This window comes from Staurois parvus, unplaced genomic scaffold, assembly GCF_062004578.1.
Source record: "Staurois parvus isolate SC_StPar_1 unplaced genomic scaffold, SC_StPar_1.0 ptg000299l, whole genome shotgun sequence".
Taxonomy (NCBI): Eukaryota; Metazoa; Chordata; class Amphibia; order Anura; family Ranidae; genus Staurois; species Staurois parvus.
In genome coordinates this window covers 11,457,978-11,484,408 of record NW_028318095.1, presented here as the reverse complement: position 1 = coordinate 11,484,408, position 26,431 = coordinate 11,457,978, and the positions used below count along the sequence as shown (strand labels likewise).

General features: G+C 42.5%; 1 protein-coding gene across 2 annotated transcripts in view; it reads left to right on the top strand.

Moving 5' to 3' along the window:
* Window positions 1–26,431, top strand: part of PROS1 (protein S) — a 93,694-nt gene that overhangs the window by 7,774 nt on the left and 59,489 nt on the right. For both annotated transcript variants that reach the window (XM_089682933.1, XM_089682932.1), the window contains exons 2-6: window positions 9,627–9,784; window positions 15,807–15,831; window positions 17,972–18,061; window positions 21,340–21,462; window positions 25,885–26,016. In XM_089682933.1, coding sequence (XP_089539059.1) covers window positions 9,627–9,784; window positions 15,807–15,831; window positions 17,972–18,061; window positions 21,340–21,462; window positions 25,885–26,016 — 528 coding nt within the window. The remainder of the gene's footprint in view (window positions 1–9,626; window positions 9,785–15,806; window positions 15,832–17,971; window positions 18,062–21,339; window positions 21,463–25,884; window positions 26,017–26,431) is intronic.

The following is a 26,431-nucleotide window of genomic DNA, read 5'->3' as shown; positions in this document are numbered from 1 at the left end:
CTTCCTACATCCAGGGGTCAAAATATAAGGTGAACTGCTCTCATATGGGTGGTGATTTGATTTGACACAAGTTGGTGGTGGATGAAAATTAAAGAAATTTCTTGTACATATATACAAGGGGCATTCAGGTCAAACTGTGACTCTAGAGTTTATATACTAAAAGAACAATTTTCAAGGAGTGGAAACTGCATTTATTTTCAACATACTCCCCTGCTACATTTATACATTCATCCTAACGTTTAACTAATGCCTGGAAAGCTTTGGCATAGAAAGGTTTGTCAGTACGCCTGAACCATCCTAGGACAGCCTGCTTCACTTCGTCATCTTTTTGTTTGCAGTTCCCACAGAAAGATTTGCTTCTTGTGCAATTTCACGACAGGTTATGCGTCGATTATCCAGGATCAGGTGTTCCACATGCTGAATGTGGGCTGGGAACCACCAAGGCCAGGAACATCAACGTTCATACGGCCATCCATTCAAATATCTTACTGTGGCTGATCATCACTGTACTGTGCTTGAAATCTTCTGTAGAACATCCACGGGTTTTACGCCTTCAATCACAAGAAACTTCACCATACACTGTTCCATGCACGCACTAACACAGTCGCTGCCATCTTGATTAACGGTCTCTGGACTGGCCCGCAACATGTGCGCCACCTATCAGTAATAAGACACACTTGCCACTTACTACTGCATGTAGTACCACCACGCTAGTGTCCCTTTGTATACCTGTAAAATTAAAAGTCCCGGTCTGACTTGCACACCCCTCGTATAAACATTACTTTTAAAAGAAAATTGATGGTAAAGGGGAAACAAAAGGCTCAAGTGCCATAGTGTATGGGAAGATCTGGATACTTAACTTTCACCATCTCAAATTTTCATTGTGGCCACCCCACCCAATTAGCATCACCAGACCAAGGTCTGGGTGGGTAGTTCTTGATCACCTGACCTCCCTACATATTAATACTTTCTCCCAGCATGCTCAGCGACAAAAGTAACTCCTACTGATTAGCTGAGAAAGGTATGCATATTCATAACCCAGCTTTACTGCAATCCATCATAAAGGTATCAGTTCTACCAACTGACAGAAGGAAGGAACTACAGCTACACCAGGCTGGAGAAATCCCAAATGATCATAAAGACTATAAATCAACTAGATTGCTAAAACCCAGCACAACTAAATTTAATGGTAGCCCCTGTTTAGGACAAGGGGACTACAGAAATAATCCTATGAGAGTAAAATATTTGTTGTTATTTCACTCCTTCTTCTACAGCTATTGCTTGCCTGACTGTTATGCTGATACTCTAACAGAGGAGTGTCCAACCTCCGGCCATGAATGCAGCCCAACACATAATCGTAAACTTACTTAAAAATGTTGATTTGGAGGGGGGATTTTTTAAATAAAAATGCGTTTACACTTACCGAACACATGTGGCCGAAGAATAATTTGCAAAAAGTTTTATCTTCCCAAAGAAAAATATATCTCACTCTTCACAATCATGCCTTTTTTCGTGTCATCAGTTTTCAGCAGCACCTATATTTGTGAGCAACTATTTTCAAGGATGAAGTAAAGGAAGGGCAAAGTTAGAACCAAAATATCTGAGTATCCATTGAGTATTGTTATTACATCCATCAAACCAGAAATTGATGCATTAGTGTCAAATATCACACCAGTTTTATGTTTCCATCTTTTTCTTTTATAATAAAAAATATTACGAAAAAAATTAATTTTTATTACTCAGATAGGTACATTATTCATATCAGTGATCATTAATGTGTGATCTGCCCGATTTGTTCTGCTCTTCAGCTATCCTTATTGTTAATGTATTTTATGTGTGGCCCAAGACAATTCCTCCTCTTCCAATGTTGCCCAGGAAAGTCAAAAGGTTGGACACTCTGCTCTAACTTCAGTACTTTCTGAACCCCTGATCTAGAACAAGTTAGCAGATCAAGTGTTCTGACTCTGGATTTCCTTGCTGCATACTCAATTCAGTGCAAAGACTAAGAATGCTTCAGAGCCAGATGATTGGCCGAAAAGCCAGACATAAAAAACGTAGAAATCAGTAAGACAGCTGATACTATATCTAAATCTATGGCTTGCTCTGCCTTCCTCCATCAGCTAAAAACATACTACCGGTATTAGGTTAACCAGCTGCCTTTAACCTAGTGTGTGTGTACACAGTACTACAGGAAAGATTTCTGACTGTAAGCTCCTTTGGAACAGGGAATGAAGCAACAGGTTTGAATGTCTCTAGGTCCCTTGCACATGGAGCATGAGAGGGACAAGTACAGTGTCCAGCCTTGCTATAAAGTCTGTAGCAGGCTGCGGCTAGATGAGCCTGAATACTAGACTGATTGTTACCGGGGTTTAATGCCCTGTGCTTAAAATGCTTCAGAATATGGTGGGGATGTATTAATGATTAAAGAAATTATCTGGTCTTATTGTCCTCTGGTCACTTGAAGGAATGCAGAAGTACATCCAGTTGGCAGATGACTTGAGAACTGAGACTACAACAGCTCAGTGCGCCATGAAGCCCCTATGTGGTCTGGCCTATTATTACGAAATGCCTGCGGTTTAGGAGAACCATCATCTGCCCTCTGCAGGCTCCTTTGCCTTCCGGCAATGACAGCTGCTTTCATGAAGCTCATGTTGTTGTTTATCTATTTCTGTATTATGTTTGGCTGTCAAAGCAATAATGTTACAGAGGTATCAAATGATTCCATTTATGGGTAAACAAAAAGAGAAGCGGCACCTGCAGATGGCAGAAAGCTGAGTCAGCACCAGATCATTTGACAGGTTTCTTTAGTCATATAAACAGACAACATCATGGTTCATGTAGTATGAATGTATTACCATGGTGTCTAAAGCTGGACATAGGCGTTTAAAGTAGTTGTAAACCATTACATATAACCAGTGAAGTGACTATCCTCAGATGATACACAGAGATGAAACAAATCATCCTACATTGGTTGTACCTGTCTTTCTTCAGTCTTCTCTTCTTTACAGCCATTAAAAGTTCTGAATTTAGAAAGTTTTTCTGGGAGTTCAGAAAACAGGGGGCGGAAAGCTGAAATTACACTCTGCAGAGTTCAGTGAAGAGAGCCCTGAGAGCTGATTGGAGGAAAGAGACACCCCCCCCCTCTCCACACTGCATATAGGAACAGAGCTAAGAGGTGAACTTACTAGAGGTCCCTCCCCTGTCACCATTTTTCTCTTGGTGTCTGGAAAACTTGTCAGAAGTGATTCATGCTGATAGCAGAGGAACAAAACAACAGACAAAAATGACACTTGATGCTGAGACAAGCACACACTATAGAGAGATATGCTTTGTTCATATGTGTCTGAGGTTTTCAACCACTTTAACTAACAGATTCCTTCATCCACACTACATAGAGCAGATGAATCCTTATGCTGGGCTATAGTATGCTGATTGGATGCAGCCGCTGTTGAACCAACAATTTTTTAGTCAACTCCTTTGATTCCTTCAATCAAAGGATGTTAGGTGAGGGGTGGCCGACAGAGCCACTCACTAAGTAAATTCTGGAACAGGCCAAAATTTAGGCAATGTATGATCAGCTTAAGAAGCGAAAATGACATATTCTTTTGACAAGGCATCCCCCATCCATTGATACATCAGAACTTTCACACATACTTATATTATATACTATATTTCTGGGTATGGGTAACATGTGATCTTTTCCTCTTCCTGACAAGATGCAGTGCTCAAACCTGATTGGTCAGAGTAATAGACCACAGGGAGAGCACAGAAAAGGTATCAATGGGTGGGGGGTTCCCTATCAGAAGAACCTATAACTCTACTGTGAATGGGCAAAGTGTCGGATTTCCTTAGGCCTCCTCACATGGGTGCCTGGTGCCATAAAACATAGCAATTGGGGGTATTTCCCTGCCAGGGATTCAAAGTTAATCCCTTCAGCTGCCCATGGAAACAAATTACAGCATGTAGCTATATGTGTGTAAGGAGACCTGTGATTATGCAGATGTTAGCACCACGATGAACCAGTCCTGCCTGCTTCTCCTTGGATAGAGCACCAATTCCCTGCCTTTGTACCCACCATATTGGACACATGTCTCCTGACCAGAGTCCCGCACAAACATTCCCGGCCCAAGGTTTAACACTCCTAATAAAGGAATGCGTACACACAGATACATTCTCTACACTTTACTGCAACTTCACATTTCTTCCCGTGATATTTCACCTTTGACATACTTGCAGAAGTTTCAGCACTAACATGAACATACATCCTACAGTAGTCATTTCAGTACAGAGCACAAGTGCACATCTTTTAGCCATTTTCCTCCATTCCTCTCCTTGGAAGCACCACAGAATTGGGACCACCTCCTCAGGTATATTCTAAGCATCAGGCTTTCCACCACCAAGCCACAGGATCCCCATCTGAGGGTCAGGAGGCAAGGCCCTTCCATTAGTGTACTGTCTCTCTTTTCCAAATGTCCCATCTATAGTATAGTCCAGCCGGACAAATGCCATGATGTCTTCAATTATCACTCATGTTTTAGAAAGCTCTGTCCAGGCCCCACAGGCCTTATGCACCATGCTACAGGACTTGCAGAAGGTGTTCAGGGGTAGAAAAGGTGAATTCACATAGTCCTCACATGATCTGTGCCTCTTCTGGAAATTCAACCCTGTACCAGGCTCTCCAGCTAAGTGCAGGTTTACATCTTTGCAGCTCTGGGGTATCCTGTTTCTGTGGCCAGAAGACTAACCTCAAAAATGTGCTGGGAGCTGCAAGAACCTGTAAACATTTCTGGCCATAGGCTGGGTCTATTTTATATGGCTTGCTAGAGGATAATGTGCGGGGATGAACAATGCTTGGTAGTGCAAAAGTGCACTTACACTTCTTCAGCCCACTCAGAGTGTATGAAATACCAAACTATTGGTAGTAGAAATTGGAAATATTCAATGTCAGTTATGTCTGCTCCTGCTCTTTTATCAGCCACTGCCATTTTCAGCCCAATCTTGAAATTCTACTGGCGTGTAGGCACTCTAAGAAATTCCTTTCAAATGACTTGTAATTACCCTTATAGTTGTTGGGCATTTATGTTTCATTGAATATATTGTTTTGATGAATCAAATGAAGGCTATTACATCTGCATGCATACAGATACAGAGAGAAAAACTAACAGTGTCCACTGAATTTAAACCTGTCTAAGAAGGAGGCATGACTCCCAAGCCCTTTTATAAATGCTTAATACCCTCCTGCCTTAATACCTAAAGGCTAAGTTCACCTCTTTGGGCAGAATTTCACTTCACAGTCTTCACAATCTCACTTCACAAAGTGTTTATCTCTTACTTACCTCCTCCATTCAGTGTGAATGTTGTTCATTGACATGGATTGTACAGACATGGGTGGGGGCAATCTCCTAGAGGGAGACACAAAGTACAGCGGATGACCAAGAGACTGCAGACAGTACAGGGGATGACCAGAGACTGCAGACTGTACAGAAGATGACCAGAGACTGCAGACAGTACAGGACATGACCAGAGACTGCAGACAGTACAGGGGATGACCAGAGACTGCAGACAGTACAGGAGATGACCAGAGACTGTGGACCTTTGGGGAGGGAGGGGGAGTGGGTACCTGAATTTGACAGGTACCCGCTCCCACTTCCGGGGAGTTGTCCTCCCTTTAGTGTGGGCACCCAGCTGTGATAGTCAGGTGCCCACTGCGCATGCGCGAGAAGCTCTGCGCTTTGTGAATGGCCCGGCGTCTTCTGGGACACAAGACAGATCCCAGAAGATGCCGGGCCTCTCATAAAGTGCAATGCTTCTCGCGCATGCGCAGTGGGCACCTGGCTCTCACAGCCGGGTTCCCACACTAAAGATGCTGGCGCGGGAAGACTGTACAGCACTGGACCAAGGAACAAGCAAGGTCCTGCTGTGTAGAAGAGCTGAGCGGCCGACCCAGTATTCTGACAAGGTGTCGGCGGCGGAAATACAGGACCAGCAGCTCCATATTTGCTCCATAAGACGCACTGACATTTTCCCCCTTTTTCGGGGGAAAAAAAGTGTGTCTTATGGAGCAAAAAATACGGTAGTTACACCAGCAACCCTGTGCGGATACTGCAAATCTTCTGCAAACACCTAGCCCATTTGTACTCCCAAACGGAAGCCTTTGACCAGTCTCGTGCAGAGAGTCTTCTCGCTCACCTCACCCTCCCAAAATTGACCAACCAACATCAGGAAACTCTCGAGAAGCCGATCTCACAAGTGGAAATATTAAATGCTATTAAGACCCTGAAGTCGCGTAAGCGTCCTGGCCCAGATGGATTCTCCGCTGCCTATTATAAGAAATTTGCCCACCTTCTCTCCCCTATGCTAGCAAACGCCTTTAATGTTTTCTTAGCCGGCCAGTTCTTTAAAGCTGAAAACTTGACAGCCACTATCACAATGATCCCAAAACCTAACACAGATGACTCCACTTGGTCTAACTATAGACCTATTTCTCTTCTCAATATCGACATTAAACTTTTTTTGAAGATTCTTTCCACACATCTTAACCCAATCATTGGCTCCCTTGTCCACAATGATCAAGTGTGCTTTATCCCCACACGCCAAGCTGGCCATAATATTAGACGCGCGGTCCTTCTCGCTCACTTAGCCTGTACTCACAACATCCCCACCTGCTACCTGTCGTTAGATATTAGGAAGGTGTTCGACACAGTCCCATGGGCCTACCTCAGCTTTATCCTACAACGATGGGGCTTTGGGACCCATTTCATGTCATAGATCTCCTCACTATATTGTGACCTGTCAGCTAGTATTCACTACATGGGACATAAATTGGCCTCTTTCCCAATTTTGCGAGGCATCCGTTTAAGAGAGCCCACTCTCGCCGTTGCTTTTCACTCTAGCTATAGAGCCTCTCACCCTCCTAATAAGAGCCAATCCCAACATACGAGGACTCCTTTTTCCTCTGACCTCCCCACTAACCTCAACTCCTAATTTACTCCGGCTCCTCCAAGATTTGGGCCACGTCTCCGGCCTTCAAGTCAATCCCCAAAAGTTGACGATATTAAACATTTTCCTACCCCTTCATGAGTTGGCTCATCTACAACAGGTTCTACCATTCTCCTGGTTGGATCTTTATCGGCCAATTACCTTCCTATGCTAGCCCATCTCACTAGCCTCATGACTAATTGGTCTTCCTTGCCAGTGGCTTGGTTGAGTGGGATCACGGTAGTAAAAATGTCTATCCTGCCTAAGATACTGTATTTATTTAGAGTTTTACCCATCCTAGTGCCAGGGCATTTTCTCCGCATTTTACAACGACGAGCTTACACATATGTTTGGGGCCCCATCCATCCTTGTATTAATTGTTCCATCATACACAAATCTAAACCTATGGGTGGCCTAGGTCTCCCCGACCTTGCTAAATACTACCATGCAGTACACCTTGCACAACTGCCTAAGTATCACGTGACTTCCAAAATTCCTCAATGGGTCACTCTTGAGTCTGTCGATTGTGACCCCCTCTCAGTTACTAATCTTTTATGGGTCCGGCCTTCGGACTGTCGGATACTCCAGAATACAGTCACTTCCCACTTCATGTCGCTTTGGGATACACTAAAATCCTGATATTCCCTCCAGTCACCATATAATCCCCTACTCTCATACCTCCGAAACCCGGCCTTCCTTCCTGCCTGGTCCTCCCCTCGATCCTTCTCACAATGGTCCTCGGAGAACCTTGCCCACCAATTTTTGACTAATACCAGGATTAAATCCTTTCCTTCTCTTTGTGAATCACACTCCCTGCCAGTGTCCGAAATTTTCAGATACCTTCAACTCAAACACTTTTTTGCTCCTCTGTCTGCTAAATCCCCCTCTGCTCGATCCATGAACTTCTTCGAGCACGCTTGCAAAAGAGACCCTATAGGCGAGGTCTTATTTTATCACTCTATGCACTTCTTTTATCCTCTGAACCCTTCCGTAGCCCTACCTATGTCACTAAGTGGGATGAAGACCTTGGATATCAGCTGGGCCCTGCTGATTGGGACCAAATTTGGCTAGCAACCAAATCCTGTTTGCAGAACATAGTAGCGGTTGAGACCAACTGCAAGGTCTCGACCCGCTGGTACTTGGTCCTGGCAAGGATTGCTAAATATACCCCCAGTTGTTCTCCCAATTGCTTTTGGGGCTGTGCGATGGTGGGACTGCACTTCTATATTTGGTGGTCGTGTCCAGTCGCCCAAGCTTTTTGGACTGAAATCTTCAACCTTTTATCTTCTCTTTTTGCGAAGCCCCTTTCCTCTAACCCGGCCACTGCTCTACTGAATCTTCAGCCCCGTTCCTTATCTAAACCCCAATTCAAACTCTTTTTACAAGTCACCACAGCAGCCAAACAAATTTTAGCGAAATAATGGAAGTCTCCATCCCTTTGCGTTCTAGCAGTTAGAAATAAGGTGACACAAGCAATGATTCATGCTAAAGTGGAAACGACCATTACAGACTCCCTGGGTGGAACGATACCTTCCTCCTAATTTCGATGAATCATTGCTCCTCCCCTGACAACCTCCAGCCCAGACCTCTGGTCATCCTATGTGCCATCCCTTAGCCTGGTTTGGTTCCGAGATCCTCTCCTTCCTTTTCGGTAGTCACACATTCCCCCCCCTCTCCTCATTCATTCCTCTGGGCCCCCTGCCCTACTACACCTTCCCCCTATTCTGCTCTCATTTAGACTTTTTTTTCCCTTTCCTTTCCTCTTACCTACTCCTATTCTCTTTGTCTATCTTTTTCATCTGCTGCCGTTTTTTCTTTTTATGGAACCCCATATTGCTCACAGGAGCTATGCTCTCGCGACTGGTCATTACTATATTTTGCCTCTCTTTGTAATGCAACATCTTTCCTTGCTTAGATGTGGTTCCTTGTTTCTACTTGGATGATACTTTCATCAGGACTTCTGTCCTAATGGTTCTCCCCTTCTTGTATGCATTCTGTATGCTCTGTGTTTGTTACTGATTTGGAAAAAACTATAAAATGTTTGAACAAGAATGTGACTTAGAACATGATTGCAGGTGATGAAATCAGAACACTCTGTCTGCAAACTGATTCTTTGTTTAGACTCAACCCCCTCCCCCCCCCCCAAAAAAAAGCTGGAGTTGTACTTTTCTAAAGATTATTCTGAATTTTCATGTGACCCTTTAAAGCTGAATTCCAGGAAACCTAAAACTCTTCTCTTGCAGTGGGGCTGCACCCAAACTGCAAGGGCTAACTGCTTGTTTATGTCTAGGTGACTTAATAAAGCAGTTTTACTTACCTGATCCTTCACTCCTGCAGTCTCATTTGTGCTGCTAGACTGGTTCCCGCAGCCTCTTCTCCCCTATACCCTGGCGGTCTAAGGTCCTCTGATGTCATCCAGACCCCTGCCCTGGATGTGAATTTGCCAAGCGACAGTTCTTTGCTGGGGCATAGGGAATTGCTGGGTGCTGGAAAAGCAGGGTCTGGGTAAGTACAAACAGTTTTTCTGTCTGGTACAGAGCCACTACAATGGAGGGTTTTATGTTTCTGGAGTTTATCTTTTATTACAGAGACATGATTACTGGTAATATAACCACGTAGAAAATTTACTTTTTTTTTTATCTTTGCAGTTTTATCTTCTCAGTCTGCATCTCAATTTCTTACAAGAAAACGGAGAGCAAATTCCTTTTTTGAAGAAGGTAAACGTGGTGACCTGGAACGGGAATGTATTGAGGAGCTTTGCAACAAGGAAGAAGCTCGGGAAGTATTTGAGAATATCCCTGAAACAGTAAGCTAAGACCATATACTTTGATTTCAGTGTTAATGTTTGGACTTTGCTTATATTTTGCCAACTTATTTGAAAATGCATCCTGTTCTATTTTTTAGAGCACACACCAACATAACACATTGGTGTGACCTGTTGGGAAAAAGACATAAGACAAATTTATATGTCTGTGTGTTGTGACTATGCAGTCCAATTCAGATGGTGTGAATGGACTCTTAAAGTGCATCTAAACCTAAGAACAAAAATCTTCCTGGTAGAAATCTCAAATAATGTTATCAGCTTTCCCAGGTATCTCCTGTGAACTACAAAACTTCACAGACGAAAGTGTACGCCTAGGCTGATTTCCCCTGGAGGTAGACCAATGGTGCTCCAAAGCTAGAGAATGTCTTCCTGGTACTTTAAACAGCATGCGAGTATAAGGTGAAGAGCCGGCAACTCATTCTCCTGATAAAAGTACTTTATTCATAAAGGGTACAGTATGCAAGTTAAAGCAGCTTATGCGTTTTGGTAAAAGACCTTATTCATATGAATAAGGTTTTTTACTGAAACATGTAAGCTGCTGTAACTTGTACAATGTACCCTTTATGAATAAAGTACTTTTATCAGGAGAATGAGTTGCCGGCTCTTCACCTTATACTCCCAACTACAAAACTTCTCCTCCCTTTCTCATGGAGATGAGAGGAAGGTATTTGTAGCCCAAACTAAGAGATCAGCCTAGGGTGACAATGTTGCTCCTCTATAAACACAGTACAGTGAGTAAATGTTATCACTCTAGGACAGGAAGTATGTTCCTGGGAGGATCAACAGGTGAAAATAAAGGAGAAAAGCCAGAAAAAGGAAAACTAATGGAGTCACCACAACTATGGACTGATAAGCTGCAATAAATGATATTTTTGTTTTTGAATTTAGATATGCTTTAAAGAGACTGCCACTTTGCCCTGAATGGGTAAGGTCTCTTCAACCCCTTCCCTTCACCTCCTGGCCCTTTAAATGGGTCTTAATGCCAGACCCAACACTGTAATTTGCTCTCACAGCAGTTACATGTTCAGGAAGTCCACCCTGACAGCTTCCCATCACAAACAGAGAATGAGAGGGTGACGATCGCGGCGTCAGACCCCAGCCCTTCTCACCAAACTCGTGACCGAAGGACTAGCCAATCTAAAACCGCGCTGCCACGTGCGTAACAATGCCCCGCCCAGCTGCACCCTGCACAAAGATTTTCCAGCTAATGCACCACAACCTGTGTGCCGGCAGCCTGGGAGCGATAGTTACTGGGTCAGGTTAATTACGCAATTAACCCTTCACACTGCCACCACCTCCTTTTTGTACAGAGAAAGAGGAAACTCGGCAATATGAGCAATAACACTATGATGTTTGCATAAGCGTCGGTATACCACTGTCACCGCAGGCAGCGATATACCGAAGTTTAAAACACACACAGTAGCGCTTTTCAGAGGCAGGGGTTCTTTAGTTTGCATTAAAGAACTTTAGAAACAGTTCAACACTTTCAGAAAGTAAAATTTATTACTAAAAGGTCAAAAGGGTGCAATAAAAATATTTACAGAAAAAGATGTAGCCAATATATATAAATATACAGAGAACAATAGCACAGCAAAGAGATAACAGAAAGGAATTTAGATAAAGTACTTGCCGTCAGCCTGGGTTAAGCAGATCAGGTTTCAGAGCAAAAGGGTCGTCTCCCAGAGTTGGTTCCAATGTTACAAGGGAGAATCTTCAACTTAGCTCAACTCAGCTTAGCTTACCTTCAAGCATCACAGCCTTTATCTAGGAACTCAGCAGGGTGTCTCCCTGAAGCAGAGAACCAATCCCCTCATTTGGGCGGGTGTGGCAGGCGGAGACCCAAGCTATGACCAAAAATCCCTCCTAGCTTATATTATGGTTCATAACTTACCCTGGATACATATAACATTCTATCCACGAGTAGATTATATGTATCCAGAATCATCTGCTGAACGTCTGCATATGAAATATGAGGTACCTGCTGGGATGGTTAAGGAGATATTATTTTCTGCTCTCCTGTTGATCTCAGCTAGGGGATGTAATATACCAAACAATTTGTATTAAAGTGAGCCGTCCGAATATGTGCTCCATGTTTATGTAGTTATGTCCTATTTGAAGATATAAAATTATATGGAAAAGTGAGTTTTTAAATGTAGGTCTCTTTTTACGACTACCTGGAATGTCTTTGAGGCTCCGTGAGGGCTTGGTTTATGGTTTTACGATCCCTTCTCCAGCAAGAGTCTCGCAGACGTAGGGGCACCAGCTAGTGAGGTTTATAGCCATGACGCTCTCCCAATGAGTTTGCTACCTGTGATCTCTGTCATCATTCAGACCACATGTCACTGAACAGAGAGGGAGGGAGGATATCGGAGGAATCTGATTTGGGAGAGAGAGATACAAAATGGAGGGGTTTGGAGCAAAATGGATGACCGCGTCCATCTCTGTGTGCATGATTGCTACAGAGAGGTGTCAGTGACTGCTCGGTCAGTGTGCTGGAAGTATGCAGTAAGCACACTTTCAGAACAAAAACCTCTGCCCCTCAAAAGACACAAATGTACAGCAGCTGAATATTAAGGTCCACCCATAATGCATATATGCATTAATGCAGAGTGAAGAGGTTAAGCTAATTCAACTTTGTTTTACTGGACCCCAAGTGTGATTTGTACTGTTGTTAGTGTAGAACTGAAGCCAGACCTTCTTCATTGATTTTAGATAGAGTAGGGAAAGATCAGAACCTCTACAGTGTTTTAGTCTGTAATCTGTGGGTAGATTTTCCCATCAGTCCCAGTTTTACCTCCAGGACAGGTATTGCTACCCATATACCCTTGGAGAAATGTCCTTTCAGTTTCTATTGTGCCCCCTGGAGATTATATGTAATGAAAAATCTCCTTTCATGTTGTGAGAGCCGCCTGTCTGCTGGCCATTTCTTTCCACAACTTCCTGGATTCCCTACATGCTTTCCAGCTTCTCCTCTGCTGCCTTACATCTGAATCAGCAATATTTCCCCTTACATCTGAATCGCCAGAATTTCCCTTTACAACTGAATCCGCAGAGTTTCTCCTTACAACTGAATCCGCAGAGTTTCCCCTTGGATCTGAGTCTGCAGAGTTTCCCCTTAGATCTGAATCTGCAGAGTTCACCTTCTGTTACTCCTCTTCTAAGCACCTCTGTAGTTCCGAAGGTAGGCTCTGTGAAATGTGTGACACAGCGGTGCCTACTCACAGGACATAGTGAATATGTGTCAGAGAATTCAAGGAAGTAAATGAGTGGGGATCTTCACAAAGTAAGCTTACTAACTACAAGATCATTCAGTTGAAAAAGGATTTTGTATATAGGCAGGATTTTTGAGACACAACTCACATAAATATTTATAAAATACAAACAATTTTACTATCAAAGTTTAAGAAGGATCTTTCTTGTTCATAAAACCATAATAGAGAACATTTAAAAACAAAAACTTGTCCCCACTTGCTTGTTTAGAGCAATTACGTATACAACTGTTACATGTGTATATAGCTTGGTGGAGAACGACACCTTTCTTTTACATTAAGATTTTTTGCCCTTGTCAATAGGCTTGACACTTTTCTTGGATAGCATCCACTTCCTCAGGAGCTGACAGGGAGGCGAAGTTGCTCATTCTAAACATAAAACAAAAAGCCTATTGACACAGTCATACAATATTAATGTAAAAGAATGTTACATATTTCACAAAGCCTGCCTTCTGAACTAGAGAGGTACTGAGAAGAAGAGTATCAGGAGGCGAACTCAGCAGAATCAGATCTAAGGGGAAACCCTGCAGATTCTGATACAAATGTAAGGGGAAATTCTGCAAATTCCGATGTAAGGGGAAACTCTGTGGAGTCAGGACAGGTATCAAAGCTCACAGGCAGCAAGGTACTATGGTGGCAGGCTCTGTGAAATATATGACACAGCGGTGCCTACTTACAGGACATAGTGAATGTGTCACAAAATTCAATGAAGTAAATGAGTGGGGATCTTCACAAAGAAAGATTACAAACATTCGGTTGAAAAAGGATTTGTATATAGGCAGGATTTTTGAGGCACAACTGACATGGTGGAGAATACAGCCTTTTTTTTACATTGAACGACCTTGTGAATAGGTTTTTGTTTTATGTTTATAAATGATGAACTTTGCCCCTCAGTTCCTAAGGAAGTGGATGCTATCCAAGAAACGCATCAAGCCTATTGATACTGGCAAAAAATGTTAATGTAAAAGAAAGGTGTTATTCTCCACCAAGTTAAAAACAGTACATGTAACAGTTGTATACGTAATTGCTCTAAACAAGTGGGGGCAATTTTTTGTTTGGAATCTCTATTATGGTTTTATGAACAAGAAATATTTTTTTTACACTTTAATAAAATTATTTGTATTTTATGAATATTTATGTGAGTTGTGCCTCAAAAATCCTGCCTATATACAAAATCCTTTTTCATCTGATCATCTACTTGCAGACCAGCTCTTGAAGATATACTGCTACAGGATGGTTGCTGTGCACTGGATTACACACACACACACACACACACACACACACACACACACATTATATATATATATATATATAAATATATATAAATATATATATACGGTGGAAGGTGTATGACCTAAAAGCGATTCTAACCATTTATAACTTTATGGTCCAACATATTTGTTAAGAGGCCTCTATCATTGATTACTCACAGTGGTGGAATACACAGAAGCATATCTATATGGATGGAAGAATAACATGTTCATTTTTTGTGCACTGGATTAATTTAATCACTTGGAATATGATGGACTTTACTTTTTGAGCATATATGGACTTTATATATAACCTATGTAATATATTAAGATTGCTTATTTAGCGCAGCTTGCTCTTTCTTTATGTACTTGGTAATTGATATCACAATTTTATAGTAGTTGCTGTTATAGGTTTTTGATCGAGCATTGATTTTAATTTGGCTAGTTGAGATTTTATATATATATATACACATACATACACATGATCCAGCATTTCCAGGTAGGGGGCGTGCGCGTATGCTGCCCCATATAAAGTATATGTGCTGTCATTCGTTACAGTAAAAACGATTTATGGCTGGGACCACTGATCAGCTGAGTGAATGACAGTGCTCTGTACAGACAGCAGTGATGTTTCTGTTTTTTTCTCCCTGCAAAGCAGGGAGTAAAAACAGGCACATTGCTTAGTAAAAACAGCACATACACACAGTACACATTGTTAGGCACACAGATAGCCCATTGATTGCCCTTAGATGTTAACTCCTTCCCAGCAAGCATCATAAGTACAGCGATAGTGTATAGTACTATCACTGAACACTGTATTAATGTCACTGGAGATGTCAGTAGCAGTCAGTTCCCACAAAGTGTCAGTTAGTGTCAGATTGCCCACTGCATGTCACAGCCCCACTATAAATACATAAATCCCAGTATATATACCATAGTTTTTAGATGCTACAGCTTTCACACAAACCAATTATTATACACTTATTGGAATTTCTTTTACTGAAGACATGTAGCAGAATATATTTAGGTCTAAATTTATGAAAATGTTTTATTTTTTTTAATGTTTTGATTGGATGTGTTTTATAGCAGATAGTAAAAATTATTGTTTTTATTTCCAATTTTTGATATTTTTCCATTTGTATAATAAAAAATAAAAACCCAGTGATTATCAAATGCCACCAAAAGAAAATTCTATTTGTGTTAAAAGATATTATCAAATTCATTAGGGTACAGTGCTGCATGACCGCACAATTACCAGTTACCAGTTAAAGTAGCACAGTGCTAAATAGCAAAACAATTACCTGGTTATGAAGGGGGGGTGGTACATCAGAGCCGACATTATGAGACTTTTCAAGCTCATCCAGATTAATAGGAGTAGGCTTGAAATAATTGAAATACAACATGGAAATTAATGTATGATTTTACATTTAGACTATAGATAAGCTTTAATCCTTAAAAAAAATAATTATTTTTTTATTTTTCTAGGAATACTTTTACCCAAGATATTTAGGTGAGTAAATATAAATATTGGTAGTCAATTTAGAAATATCTGTTTGGCTTGTTACAGAATATGTGCTCATGAGCACCTGGATTCCTAGCAAACATTTAAATGCATTCATGTGAACTATCTTACCTGAGAAGAGATTTGTGATTCTCTTTATCCAGTCTTTTTATTCAGGCAGCATAGTTAGTTCATCAACCTCCACTATTCTCCACCACAGTAGGACCTGGTTGCTGAGCCACCTTCAGTTTGCTCATTGAACAAGGAAGGAACATCACCACACAGATGAAGCAATTGCTCAATTTTACAATGTGCATAATGGTCTGACCATTAATTGGACAAAGTCACCCATACTCCCTATAGATAACCATCCCTTTATTAGAGAACAATCCTTATTACCATAAAATAGAACTAGTATGACTAAGTATTTGGACATTAACTTTTTTAGGGATCCCGATGATTTTGTTACTACTCAGAGCAAAATTCAGATTTGGTCCAGGTGTCCTTTGAGGGTATCAGACAGAATTAATTTATGTAAAACGATACTCCTTCTGAAAATACTGTATGTTTTTCAGTAATCCTCCATTTACCTTCCCCAGAAACACTGTACATTAATGGATTCCCTTCTGAAAACATTTGTGTGGGGGAATAATAGACACAAGGGGGTTTATTTACTAAAGCTGGAGAGTCCAAAATCAGACTCCCTTCTGCATAGAAACCAATCAGCTTCTAACCTCAGCTTGTTCAATGAAGCTTTGGCAATGAAACCAGGAAGCTGATTGGTTTCTATGCAGAAGGGAGTCTGATTTTGGACTCTCCAGCTTTAGTAAATAAACCCCATGCTGTCCTGGGCTACTTTGAAACAATCCCTGGCCTTGGGGGGGGGGGGGGTCTAGCCTTATAGAATAGCCTCACAGTTATCTTACCTTTACCCTTGGCAGGACACAGGGGCACCTAGATTTATTCACCTGCTAAACTCCAATAGCATCCCTGGCCCTACAGATACCCTCGGTGTCATGGCCTCTGGTATGTAGTTATCCAACAATATGTTGTTTCAAAGCCTCAAAATATGGCAATGTCTAACTAAATATCAAAGCTATATAATGCCACATTCCTATTACACATTCATATCTTTGGCTTGAACATGAGTTTATACCACTAGCAAAATTTTAAGCGATTTCAAAAACTCAAGGAAGAGTTCCAGCCAGGGGCAGACTGACAACTCATGGGGCCCCTGGGAAATAGGGGATCATGGGGCCCATGTGTCCTTGCCCAAACTCAAAAAAGCCTATGAAAAAGGTACCAGGGGCATCTCATGGGGCCCCCTACTGACCCCGGGCCCTCGGGCAGTGCCCGAGTTTGCAAATGGTCAGTCCGCCCCTGGTTCCAACTGTTCAACTATTTGCCCTTTGTTTTTCCAGCTTCCACATGCAGCCTCCAAATAACTTGGCACCTGTTAATAGCTCTCTCAGACAAGATACGGGTTTCCACCCGAACTGGACCCTCACCTAAGCAATTAATATCCATTGGCTCATAAAATGGCCTATACTAAAAAGTCCCTCTAGTGAGAGTGACCTGGGCCTAATGAACAAAGGGGATTGTGCGGAGGAAACCATAGGCGGATCTCTCTTAAAGTAACTGATAAGCTCATCCAGTTGTTTATTATAAACTGTACCTACCTCACATCTGTATGACTTGCTAAATTTAAACTAACATATAATGCTTTACGTCATAATTGCCTATGGGCTTCCAGTACCTTTGTCATCTACTTTGGTCCTGTCCATAGCTTCAGGCATACTGGAAGCAAATAGCTACTCTTCTGCATGATTTAATTGGATCTCAAGTGACAGTGGACCCCAAGTTATGCCTCATTATGCCTGTTAGGGTTACTTGAACACCTGGAGCTACCATGAAAGCATTTTTATACATAGTGCTTTATTCACTGCCAGGAAACAGATAGCTAAAGCCTAGATACTAATAACCCTACAGTATTTCAAACATTTCTCGTTCTGAAGACCAAAGAAAATTTGGATGGGGTTTTGCTTTAAAAATTACATAAAGATACCACAATTACATTTACATATGCTTTAAACTATTATTGTAATAAAAAATACTAATAATATTAAACTTTTCCTTCTGTATTTTACAGCCTGCCTTGGCAGCCATCGTAATGGAAATGCAAATAGGATTGCTTATTCGGATTATGATGGCCCAGCAGACCTAAGATCATGTGTAACTGGTTTGTATATGAATATATATATATATATTTTAATACAGACAAACTAGAACAATGTCAACATTCAGCAATTCATAGAAACCATAAACCTAAGATTCCTAACTTATGATGTTCTGCTATGGATATTGATTAATACAAAATGTAGAGAAAGCTCATGAAATCATTCAGGATTACTAAGGTTGCCAGTAAAATTTGTGAGAAACAATGGTTAAAGAGTATCTATAGCAAAAACCTTTTAATTTATTTTTTCTTTTATTGGCTAGAGTAGGGACATAAACCATTGTAAGGCTTTTAGTGTCTGTGGAGAGAGAATAATACTGCCTATTTGTCCTGGTGATCATTGTCACTGAGTACAAGAAACTGACACTTTTTATAGATTAGCCCCAGATCTCACCAAGGTCAGCCCCAAATCTCACCAAGGTAACCCTTTGGTTGCTAACAGAAACATACTAATATATACTGTAGTTTTGCAGTTGTCACCAGAACAAGAGGTGACAGGAAAGCTTAGAAATAGAGACACTGATTCTGTGACAACTATCCTATAGCTCTGGATTTGGCATTGAGGAATATCTAGTACAAAAGTTCATAACACTTGGAGGCCTTTTTGAAATGTGTATTGGTTAAGAGCATCAAGTAAATACAACCTGTTTTGGGGGAAAACCATGCCAGAAGTTTGTAATGCTGTTAAGATTTGACAATCTTTAGCGAGCCCTAGTACTGGTCTCCTTTGTCTTTTTTATTCTAATTAAATCTACAGCTCCAGCCCTGAGGAAGGGGGAGGCCTTTCCCCTGAAACACATTCGCTTTACTTGATGCCCTGATTCAAATAAACATTTCAAAAAACCTCCTAGCGATGAACTTTTGTACTGGGCACTCCTCAATAACCACCCCAGAGTTTGCCATCCAGCATTCTCTTTGTCGCTGTCAGAGAGGTAGCTCCTTTGAAGGAGGACTCACTCCACTGTGTATCCATCAGAACCAAGCCTCACCTATTGGTCCAATTCTATCACACACACATCAGGAAACTACCTTAGAGTGGAATTTCTCTCACTCCTGTTTCATCTCAGGGACAGAAAGTGAATGGGACACAGATAGAAAAATATAAACTATTAGGGTTTTCTCAGTTAAGCAAACCCACCTACCTGCATGCATGAGCCAAGGGCAGATGGATTCCAGAAAGTAAATTCTACATGAATCACCTGCCTTTACTCAAGATGACCATGGCCAGAACTGCTAAGGGGTGTGTTTAAAGTTATTTTTAAGCATTGAGATGGATGGGGTGGATGGGGGTGTTTGCTTTGAATATTAAAAATGAATTGAATAGCATTTTTGGTTTGGAGTGTTTAGGTGGAGGATAGTTCCCCATGAATGTAATTTGGTAATATCAACCATTACAGGCAGTCTAATAACATAAAAAAAATAACTAATGCAGCCAACACATTTTAGGACTGGTAAGCTTTGACACTTTACATCTTTTTCTTGGGTTTGCATATGGCATAAGTCACCTGAACCCATACCCAATTTACCCTGGGTCATTCTTTTCATAAAATCCAAATAACTGGCATAAAAGTTACTGTATATTGTGCAGAGTTTAGTAACCTATGAACAGCCGATCCAATTTCTCAGTACTACAGCCAATGTAAACGTAGTTTTGATTGGTTGTATATTGTAGTGAATAAAAACTAGTTAGAGGGGGAATATGGAAGATTTGAAAAGGTATGCTGACACACGCACTAGATTACTTGGGTGACTTGAATCCTGTGATGTGAATATTTCGCTAGCAAGGAAGGCCCATTGCACTGGAGAAAACAGTTTTGCTCAGGTGCTATCAACATTCATATTATCATGGCTCACAATTATGCCCAGTGAACACGGATATGTGTACTAAGCCATTTGGAACATACTTTAAGCACCTTCATAGATAGATGGTAGGTTAGGTAAATTTAGTTATTAGCTCACTGTAATTAGTTGAGCTGCATGTGATTATTTCGGTCTGTTCTGTGTTTCCCTGGTTGCAGGGCTGGCTGCTTCCCTGTTTATCTGGAAGAGTTCTAGAAGATAGTGGGCTGGGAGAGTCAAATCAGCAGTTGAATATTTATGCAGCAATAGCCAATCCCTGATGACAGGTGTCCAGATGGTGGCTGGAAGGAGCATAAATAGCCTAGGGCTTGGGAAAAAAAGGGTTCTTGACCTAGAAGAGGAGATCACAGCTTGGAGGGCTGCTGCCCTTCTGGGCAGGCCTGCCACGTGTCTGCTGCTCATCGAGGTCCCAATTCCACTGAAATTAGCTGATTGTGATACTTCCTTTTGTGGATTTGGTCTGATATCAGAGGAGAGATATCTGGAAGAAATCAGAAGGAGGCATCCAATTATCCAAGGACATTAGTGAGTACAGAGCAGTGTGAGAGATCCCAGTGACTGTGTGCTACTACTGTCCCTCTTGTACTAAAATCAGCATTGTTCAAAGGGAACATTGTTCATGGTGTCCTGGTATAGCTCACTCCATTATTTGCTGCTGCAAGGACTGTGCTCAGATCCTTAGAAGGAAGAATAAAGACCTCAACTTACTTATTCAAGTTGCTGTAGTATCCCACAGTTACCTTATACCCATTCAAGTTTAAGTTCTGCAATAAAGCATCAGAAAAGCATATCCCTAGACTGATTACTGAGTCAAAGGAGTGACTGTGTGCCTGACTGTGGGTGCAATGACTGGGAAAGAATCTACGGATCTAAACGTTGGGCTCCTACTGGGATGAGCGCTACAGTACTATACATGCATTCTGATTCACTGGTTAGGGGACATAATCAGGAATCTGAAACACACTCCCAAGGCCTCTTTCATCTGCGGGATCATACCCTCGGAGGGGAGCTGTCAGTCTCTGGAATTACCTGAATAAGAAAGAGAGACCATTAGGGCTCATTCAAACGGGTGCTCATATAGCATGAAGAGTGCTTTGTTTATTTTTCTGTCCTAGCAATGAGCTGCATACAGGCATTAGTGAATGGACATGCGTTGGTTTTGTGCACACAGTTGACTTTGACAGATACGTAGACACAGGTACATAGACATGAATGCACAGGCCCTGCATTGGAGTGAGCGATGCATGCCCATTCACTAATATGGCTGCCTGCACAAAGCTCAGTGCTAATAAACAAAGAGCTCTTCATTCTGTACGGGGCTAAGCCCTTGTGTGAATGAGCCCTTACATAGAACTTTATTTTATTCCCTTTATAAAATTGTTACTTGATAATTATTTAACACATTGTTGTTTTCTGAACAGCGCTTCCAGATCAGTGCAAGCCTTTGCCCTGCCATAAAGAAGGATACAAGGAGTGTATTGATGGAAAAGGGAACTATACCTGTGTGTGCAAACCAGGGTGGCAGGGAGTGCGCTGCGAGGAAGGTGAGTGACTAAACATAGTTCATCAGCAAAGCTGCGTTGAACCAGCTAATGTTTGCTTAGATAGCAGAAAACAACAGAAGAGCAGTTATCATTTGTCATCCTCTGAGTTTTCTATAGGAGTGACTCCTGTCTCTTGAAGTTCTCTGCTGTTTCAGTTTAGATAGCTTGGAGACAATAATTTGTGTAGTGCCATAATCTCTCTAGGCCTGACTATTTTAACTATCTCTATTACTTTTGCCCAGTGTTATCAAAAGGGCATGAGCTGTGACCTTCTAATCTATCCTAAAGCATACACACAGCGGCGTCCCGAAGCAGGTGCAGGGGGTGTGCGTCGCACCAGGTGACACCTACCGCATGGGGTGACACCGGATCCCCTCCACGAAAAAGAAAGTTGTAAAGCAAGCTGACGATCAGCGCCGGATGGATCCGATCCATCCTGTAGGGATCGTCGGCTTTCTTTACAACTTACCTTTTCGAGGAGCGGGTCTGGTGTCACCCCGTATAGGTTGCATGCCCATTATGCTCTCCAATCCGCAGATCTGATCCATCCTGCGGGGATCCTCGGCATGCAACCTATACAGGGACTCCGATTCATTATGCTCAGTCTGCAGATCCGAACCATCCTGTGGGGATCGTCGGCATGCAACCTGTACGGAGTGACACCGGACCCGCTCCACAAAAAGGTAAGTTGTAAAGAAAGCCGACGATCCCCGCAGGATGGATCGGATCTGTGGATTGGGGAGCATAATGGATCGGAGTCTGATCCATTATGCTCAATCCGCAGATCCGATCCATTCTGCGGGGATCATTGGAGGGGGTGTCACTAAGTGTTACCGCACCGGGTGACACCAACCCTAGGGACGCCCCTGCATACACATTCGACCATACGTGTAAAGATTTCCAAAGATTTCAATAGACTTCCGCAGATTCCCCCCGTCCAGGCTGCTGGCTATTGTATTTGACCTACAACTGTCAGAATACCTGAACAGTGACTGCAGTTGATTGGCACCAGTCAATGTTTGTCCAACATTTCCTTCAATTCCTCAATCAAAGTTTGTCAAACCAGGTGGTGTCGACAGGGACACCCATGACTCAAATTTTGGCCACTCTCTACCAGCAACAAAAAGGAAGCCAATCTTCATTATAAAACTCATGTATGTTTATTGAAGTATTCCATGCACATTTGAAGCATTCCAAGCACATCCATCCAAAGCTTATTCATAGAGCCAACATTCAGCAGATTCTCAGGAATCACAAGAAGCTATGTATGGCCAACTTCTCCAGGGCTTCCCCCATCCTCTGGAACTCCTTTCCCAAATCCATCAGACTATCACCTACTCTGCCCACCTTTAGGCGCACTCTGAAAACCTATCTCTTCAGGGAAGCCTACCCCACCCTCAGCTAATTACTGAACTCCTCCACTCTTCCTACCACTCCTGTACCACTATCCCCTCCCTCCTAGATTGTAAGCTCCAAAGAGCAGGGCCCTCTAACCCCTCGTGTATTGAATCGTATTGTTACTGTACTGTCTCGTGTACTGTCTCCCATTATAATGTACAGCGCTGAGCAAACTGTTGGCGCTATATAAATCCTGTATAATAATAATAATAACTTAAAGTGTCTGTAAACCCTTACATACCCAGTGAAGTGATTGGCCTCAGGTGATACACAGAGATGAAGCAAATCTACCTATACAAGCATAGTTGCCAACATTTAAAAGAATATTTTAGGGACATTTTTTTTTTCTATATGTCCAGAAAGACAGTATAGGCAGAGTAGTATGTTAATTAGGGGTGTGGCATTCATTCATGACTGTGGCTTAATCTGAAAAAGAAGATGGCCAAAGACACCAAAAATTTGGGCGTGGTTTAAAATATTCTATATATTGGGCGTGGCTTACAGCTGGTGTGGTTAAACAAAGTCTGAGATCTACTTGGGCTCCCACGATGCAATTTTGCTCTTCACCCCAACATCCCAAAAAAACAAATAAAAACTCACAAAGACTTATGTAAAAAAAAAACTTTAATAATATAAAAATAAAGAACTGGTCCACACACACTGACTGGTTGCTAGGAGTAGTACAGGAGATAGTCAGAGACTGCAGAGGTAGTACAGGAGATGGTCAGAGACTGCAGGAGTAGTATAGGAGAGGGTCAGAGACTGCAGGATTAGTATAGGAGATGGTCAGAGACTGCAGGAGTAGTACAGGAGAGGGTCAGAGACTGCAGGAGTGGTACAGGAGCAGGTCAGAGACTGCAGGGGTAGTACAGGAGAGGGTCAGAGACTGCAGCCATAGTACAGGTGAGGGTCAGAAACTTCAGGTGAAGCACAGGAGAAGGTCAGAGACTGCAGGTGTCTCCATATAGGATGCCCTCTGCCGCTTTCTCTCGCCCCCCCCCACAAAAAACAAAAACAACACAAAAAAACACAAAAAAGAAAGAACATCTGTCATCTACCTGTCTTCTCTGCTGGCTTTGGGCCCTTCGGCTCCTCAGCCCTATGTCTGCTCGGGTCTCTGGCAGCCTCCTGTGTCTGTCCCTGTTCTTCTCTGGTCCGGTCCGCAGTCTGCCAGCCAGGGGCGGACTGACAACTCATGGGGCCCAGGGGCAATAGGGGATCATGGGGCCCCTGTGTCCTTGCCCAAACTCAAAAAAGCCTATGAAAAAGGTACCAGGGGCATCTCATGGGGCCCCCTACTGACCCCCGGCCATCGGGCAGTGCCCGAGTTTCCAAATGGTCAGTCCGCCTCTGCTGCCAGCAGCTGAGAGTCTGTGTCCATCCAGTTCACTGGCCTGTTCAGCAGCATCCTCCTCTTCCTCTCCATGTGCTAACAGGAAATGATCCCCGTCTGCTAGCCACGCCCCCTTGCTAGTAACCAATCATGCAAGAGAATGGCACTACGTGACCTCCTGCAAGCAGAAGAGGCGGGGGGGAGGATCTGACTCCCTGAAAATGATTTGCAGTCTTCTCTTCTCTAGAGCTGAATTGCAGAATGTCTGAGCTTCCACAAAGCAGGGGGTGGGGAGCTGACGTTATACTCTGCAGAGCTCAGTGAGGAGAGCAGATTGGAGGTAAGGGGCCACTCCACTTCACACAGCACACAGGAACAGAGCTGAGGATGTCAATCACAGGCTGTGTGCTGGAGCTCCCTCCCCTCACCTTTTTTTCTTGGTGTCAGGAAAACTTGTCACACGTGGCTTATGCAGATAGCAGAGGAATGAGGCAGCAGACATTAATGATAATTAGTGCTCTGGATTGAGACAAGTACACACTATAGAGGGATACACTCATATTTCATGTCTGAGGTTTATAGCCACTTTAAGGGCTCATTTACACCTGTGGCTGTCATTGATGCCCCTTCGAAAAGTGATCTGCGGTGGATCTTACTGCCTTTTCTAACCCTTGAAAGCCCGCAGCACTGCACCTCAAATGCTTGTTACAAGTGGTTGCAGTGCGGTTTTGGCACAGCCCCATTCAATTAAATGTGTCATGTATGGCGGCAGTGCTACCCTGACAAATGAGACCTGTGGTGCAAATTTTGCAGATCAAATCAACTGCCAATTTTTACTGCCACTTGGCCACAAGTATAAACTTGGGCTAATAACTATAACCCCTATGATTGTAAATTAAATAATGAAAACAAATCGCCAGTCAAATCTGACAGAAAGAAGACTATATGCACTGCTGAACAATCTGACTGCAGAATTCATTGTAAGAAGAATCCCCATGATCAGATTGTGAAGTGAGTAAGCACAATCATTCCCGTTACACTGATACTGCAACAGGCTTTAAAGTGTTACTAAACCCACAACAGTAAAATCAGTCTGCATATGCAGCAAAGCATGCTTATTATTCTCACTGTGGAACCTAAGGGGTTAATCCTCTGCATTGTGTGAAAAGGTTGTTTGATCCCATCTTCTCTGATCCTCCCCTTCCTCTACTGTCCCTAATCCATCTGCTGATAGTACACAGCTCTAGGAGTCACTCTGCACATGCTCACTTTGGTGTGTATTACTAGAGTTTTTTATTTTTCTTGGGAGGGTGCATGTGATCAACACAGGGCCAATCAGCAGTGTCCATACAGAGGGTCAGGGGTCCTGCGGCCTCTTAGAACAATCAGGGGAGAATGAAAACTCCTCCTACAAGCCCTGTTGGATATTGATAAAAGTCGCAAGACTGCTCTAACTGCTGATGAGAAAAGGTATTTAGCAGTTTATATTTACCAAAATAATTGCATTCCATGTTGTGTGTACTGTGGGAGACCAGATATAGTGAATGCAGGGTCCTGAGTTTAGTAACACTTTAAGTATCCTGGATATTTTAATACAATGTTTCCTGTTTGCTGTTTCCTTTGCTTCCAGTGTCGACACAGGGAATGGCTGCACAATCATGCTTATCACAAGTCATTTTCTTTTTTGGCAGACATAAATGAATGTGAGGATCCAGAAAAGGAAAATGCTGGCTGCAGCCAGAGGTGTGTGAATTTTCCTAGTGGATATCGATGTGCGTGTGAAGATGGCTACTATCTCCTGGCGGACAAACACACCTGTAACGGTAACTTCTACCACTCGTCTTGTTCTGACAAACGGTTGGTTGCCTGTCACAGTTCAAGGATTTCAGTGCCTAAGCCATTCCTTCTACATAGCACTACACCACAGACATGCTGGGAGGTTAATTGGCTCCTGTCTAAATTGTCTCTTGTTCTGTCTCTCCAATCTAAGCATTGAAAGTGTGATCTCTATAACTTACAGTTGTGATGAGATAGCGATAACTCCAATCTCAGTTGGATACCACAGTCAGTGACTCAGTCAAGATGATATCTTGTAGATCTTGTGAAGTTTATTCCATAAACTGAGAGAATCTTACAACAATGAACATCTGATAGGTCAAAAGATCATAATGTGCCCTGCTTCATGAGACACAAGGCTTGCTGAAATGCATTACTGGGAAGGGGGTGGGCTATCTATAC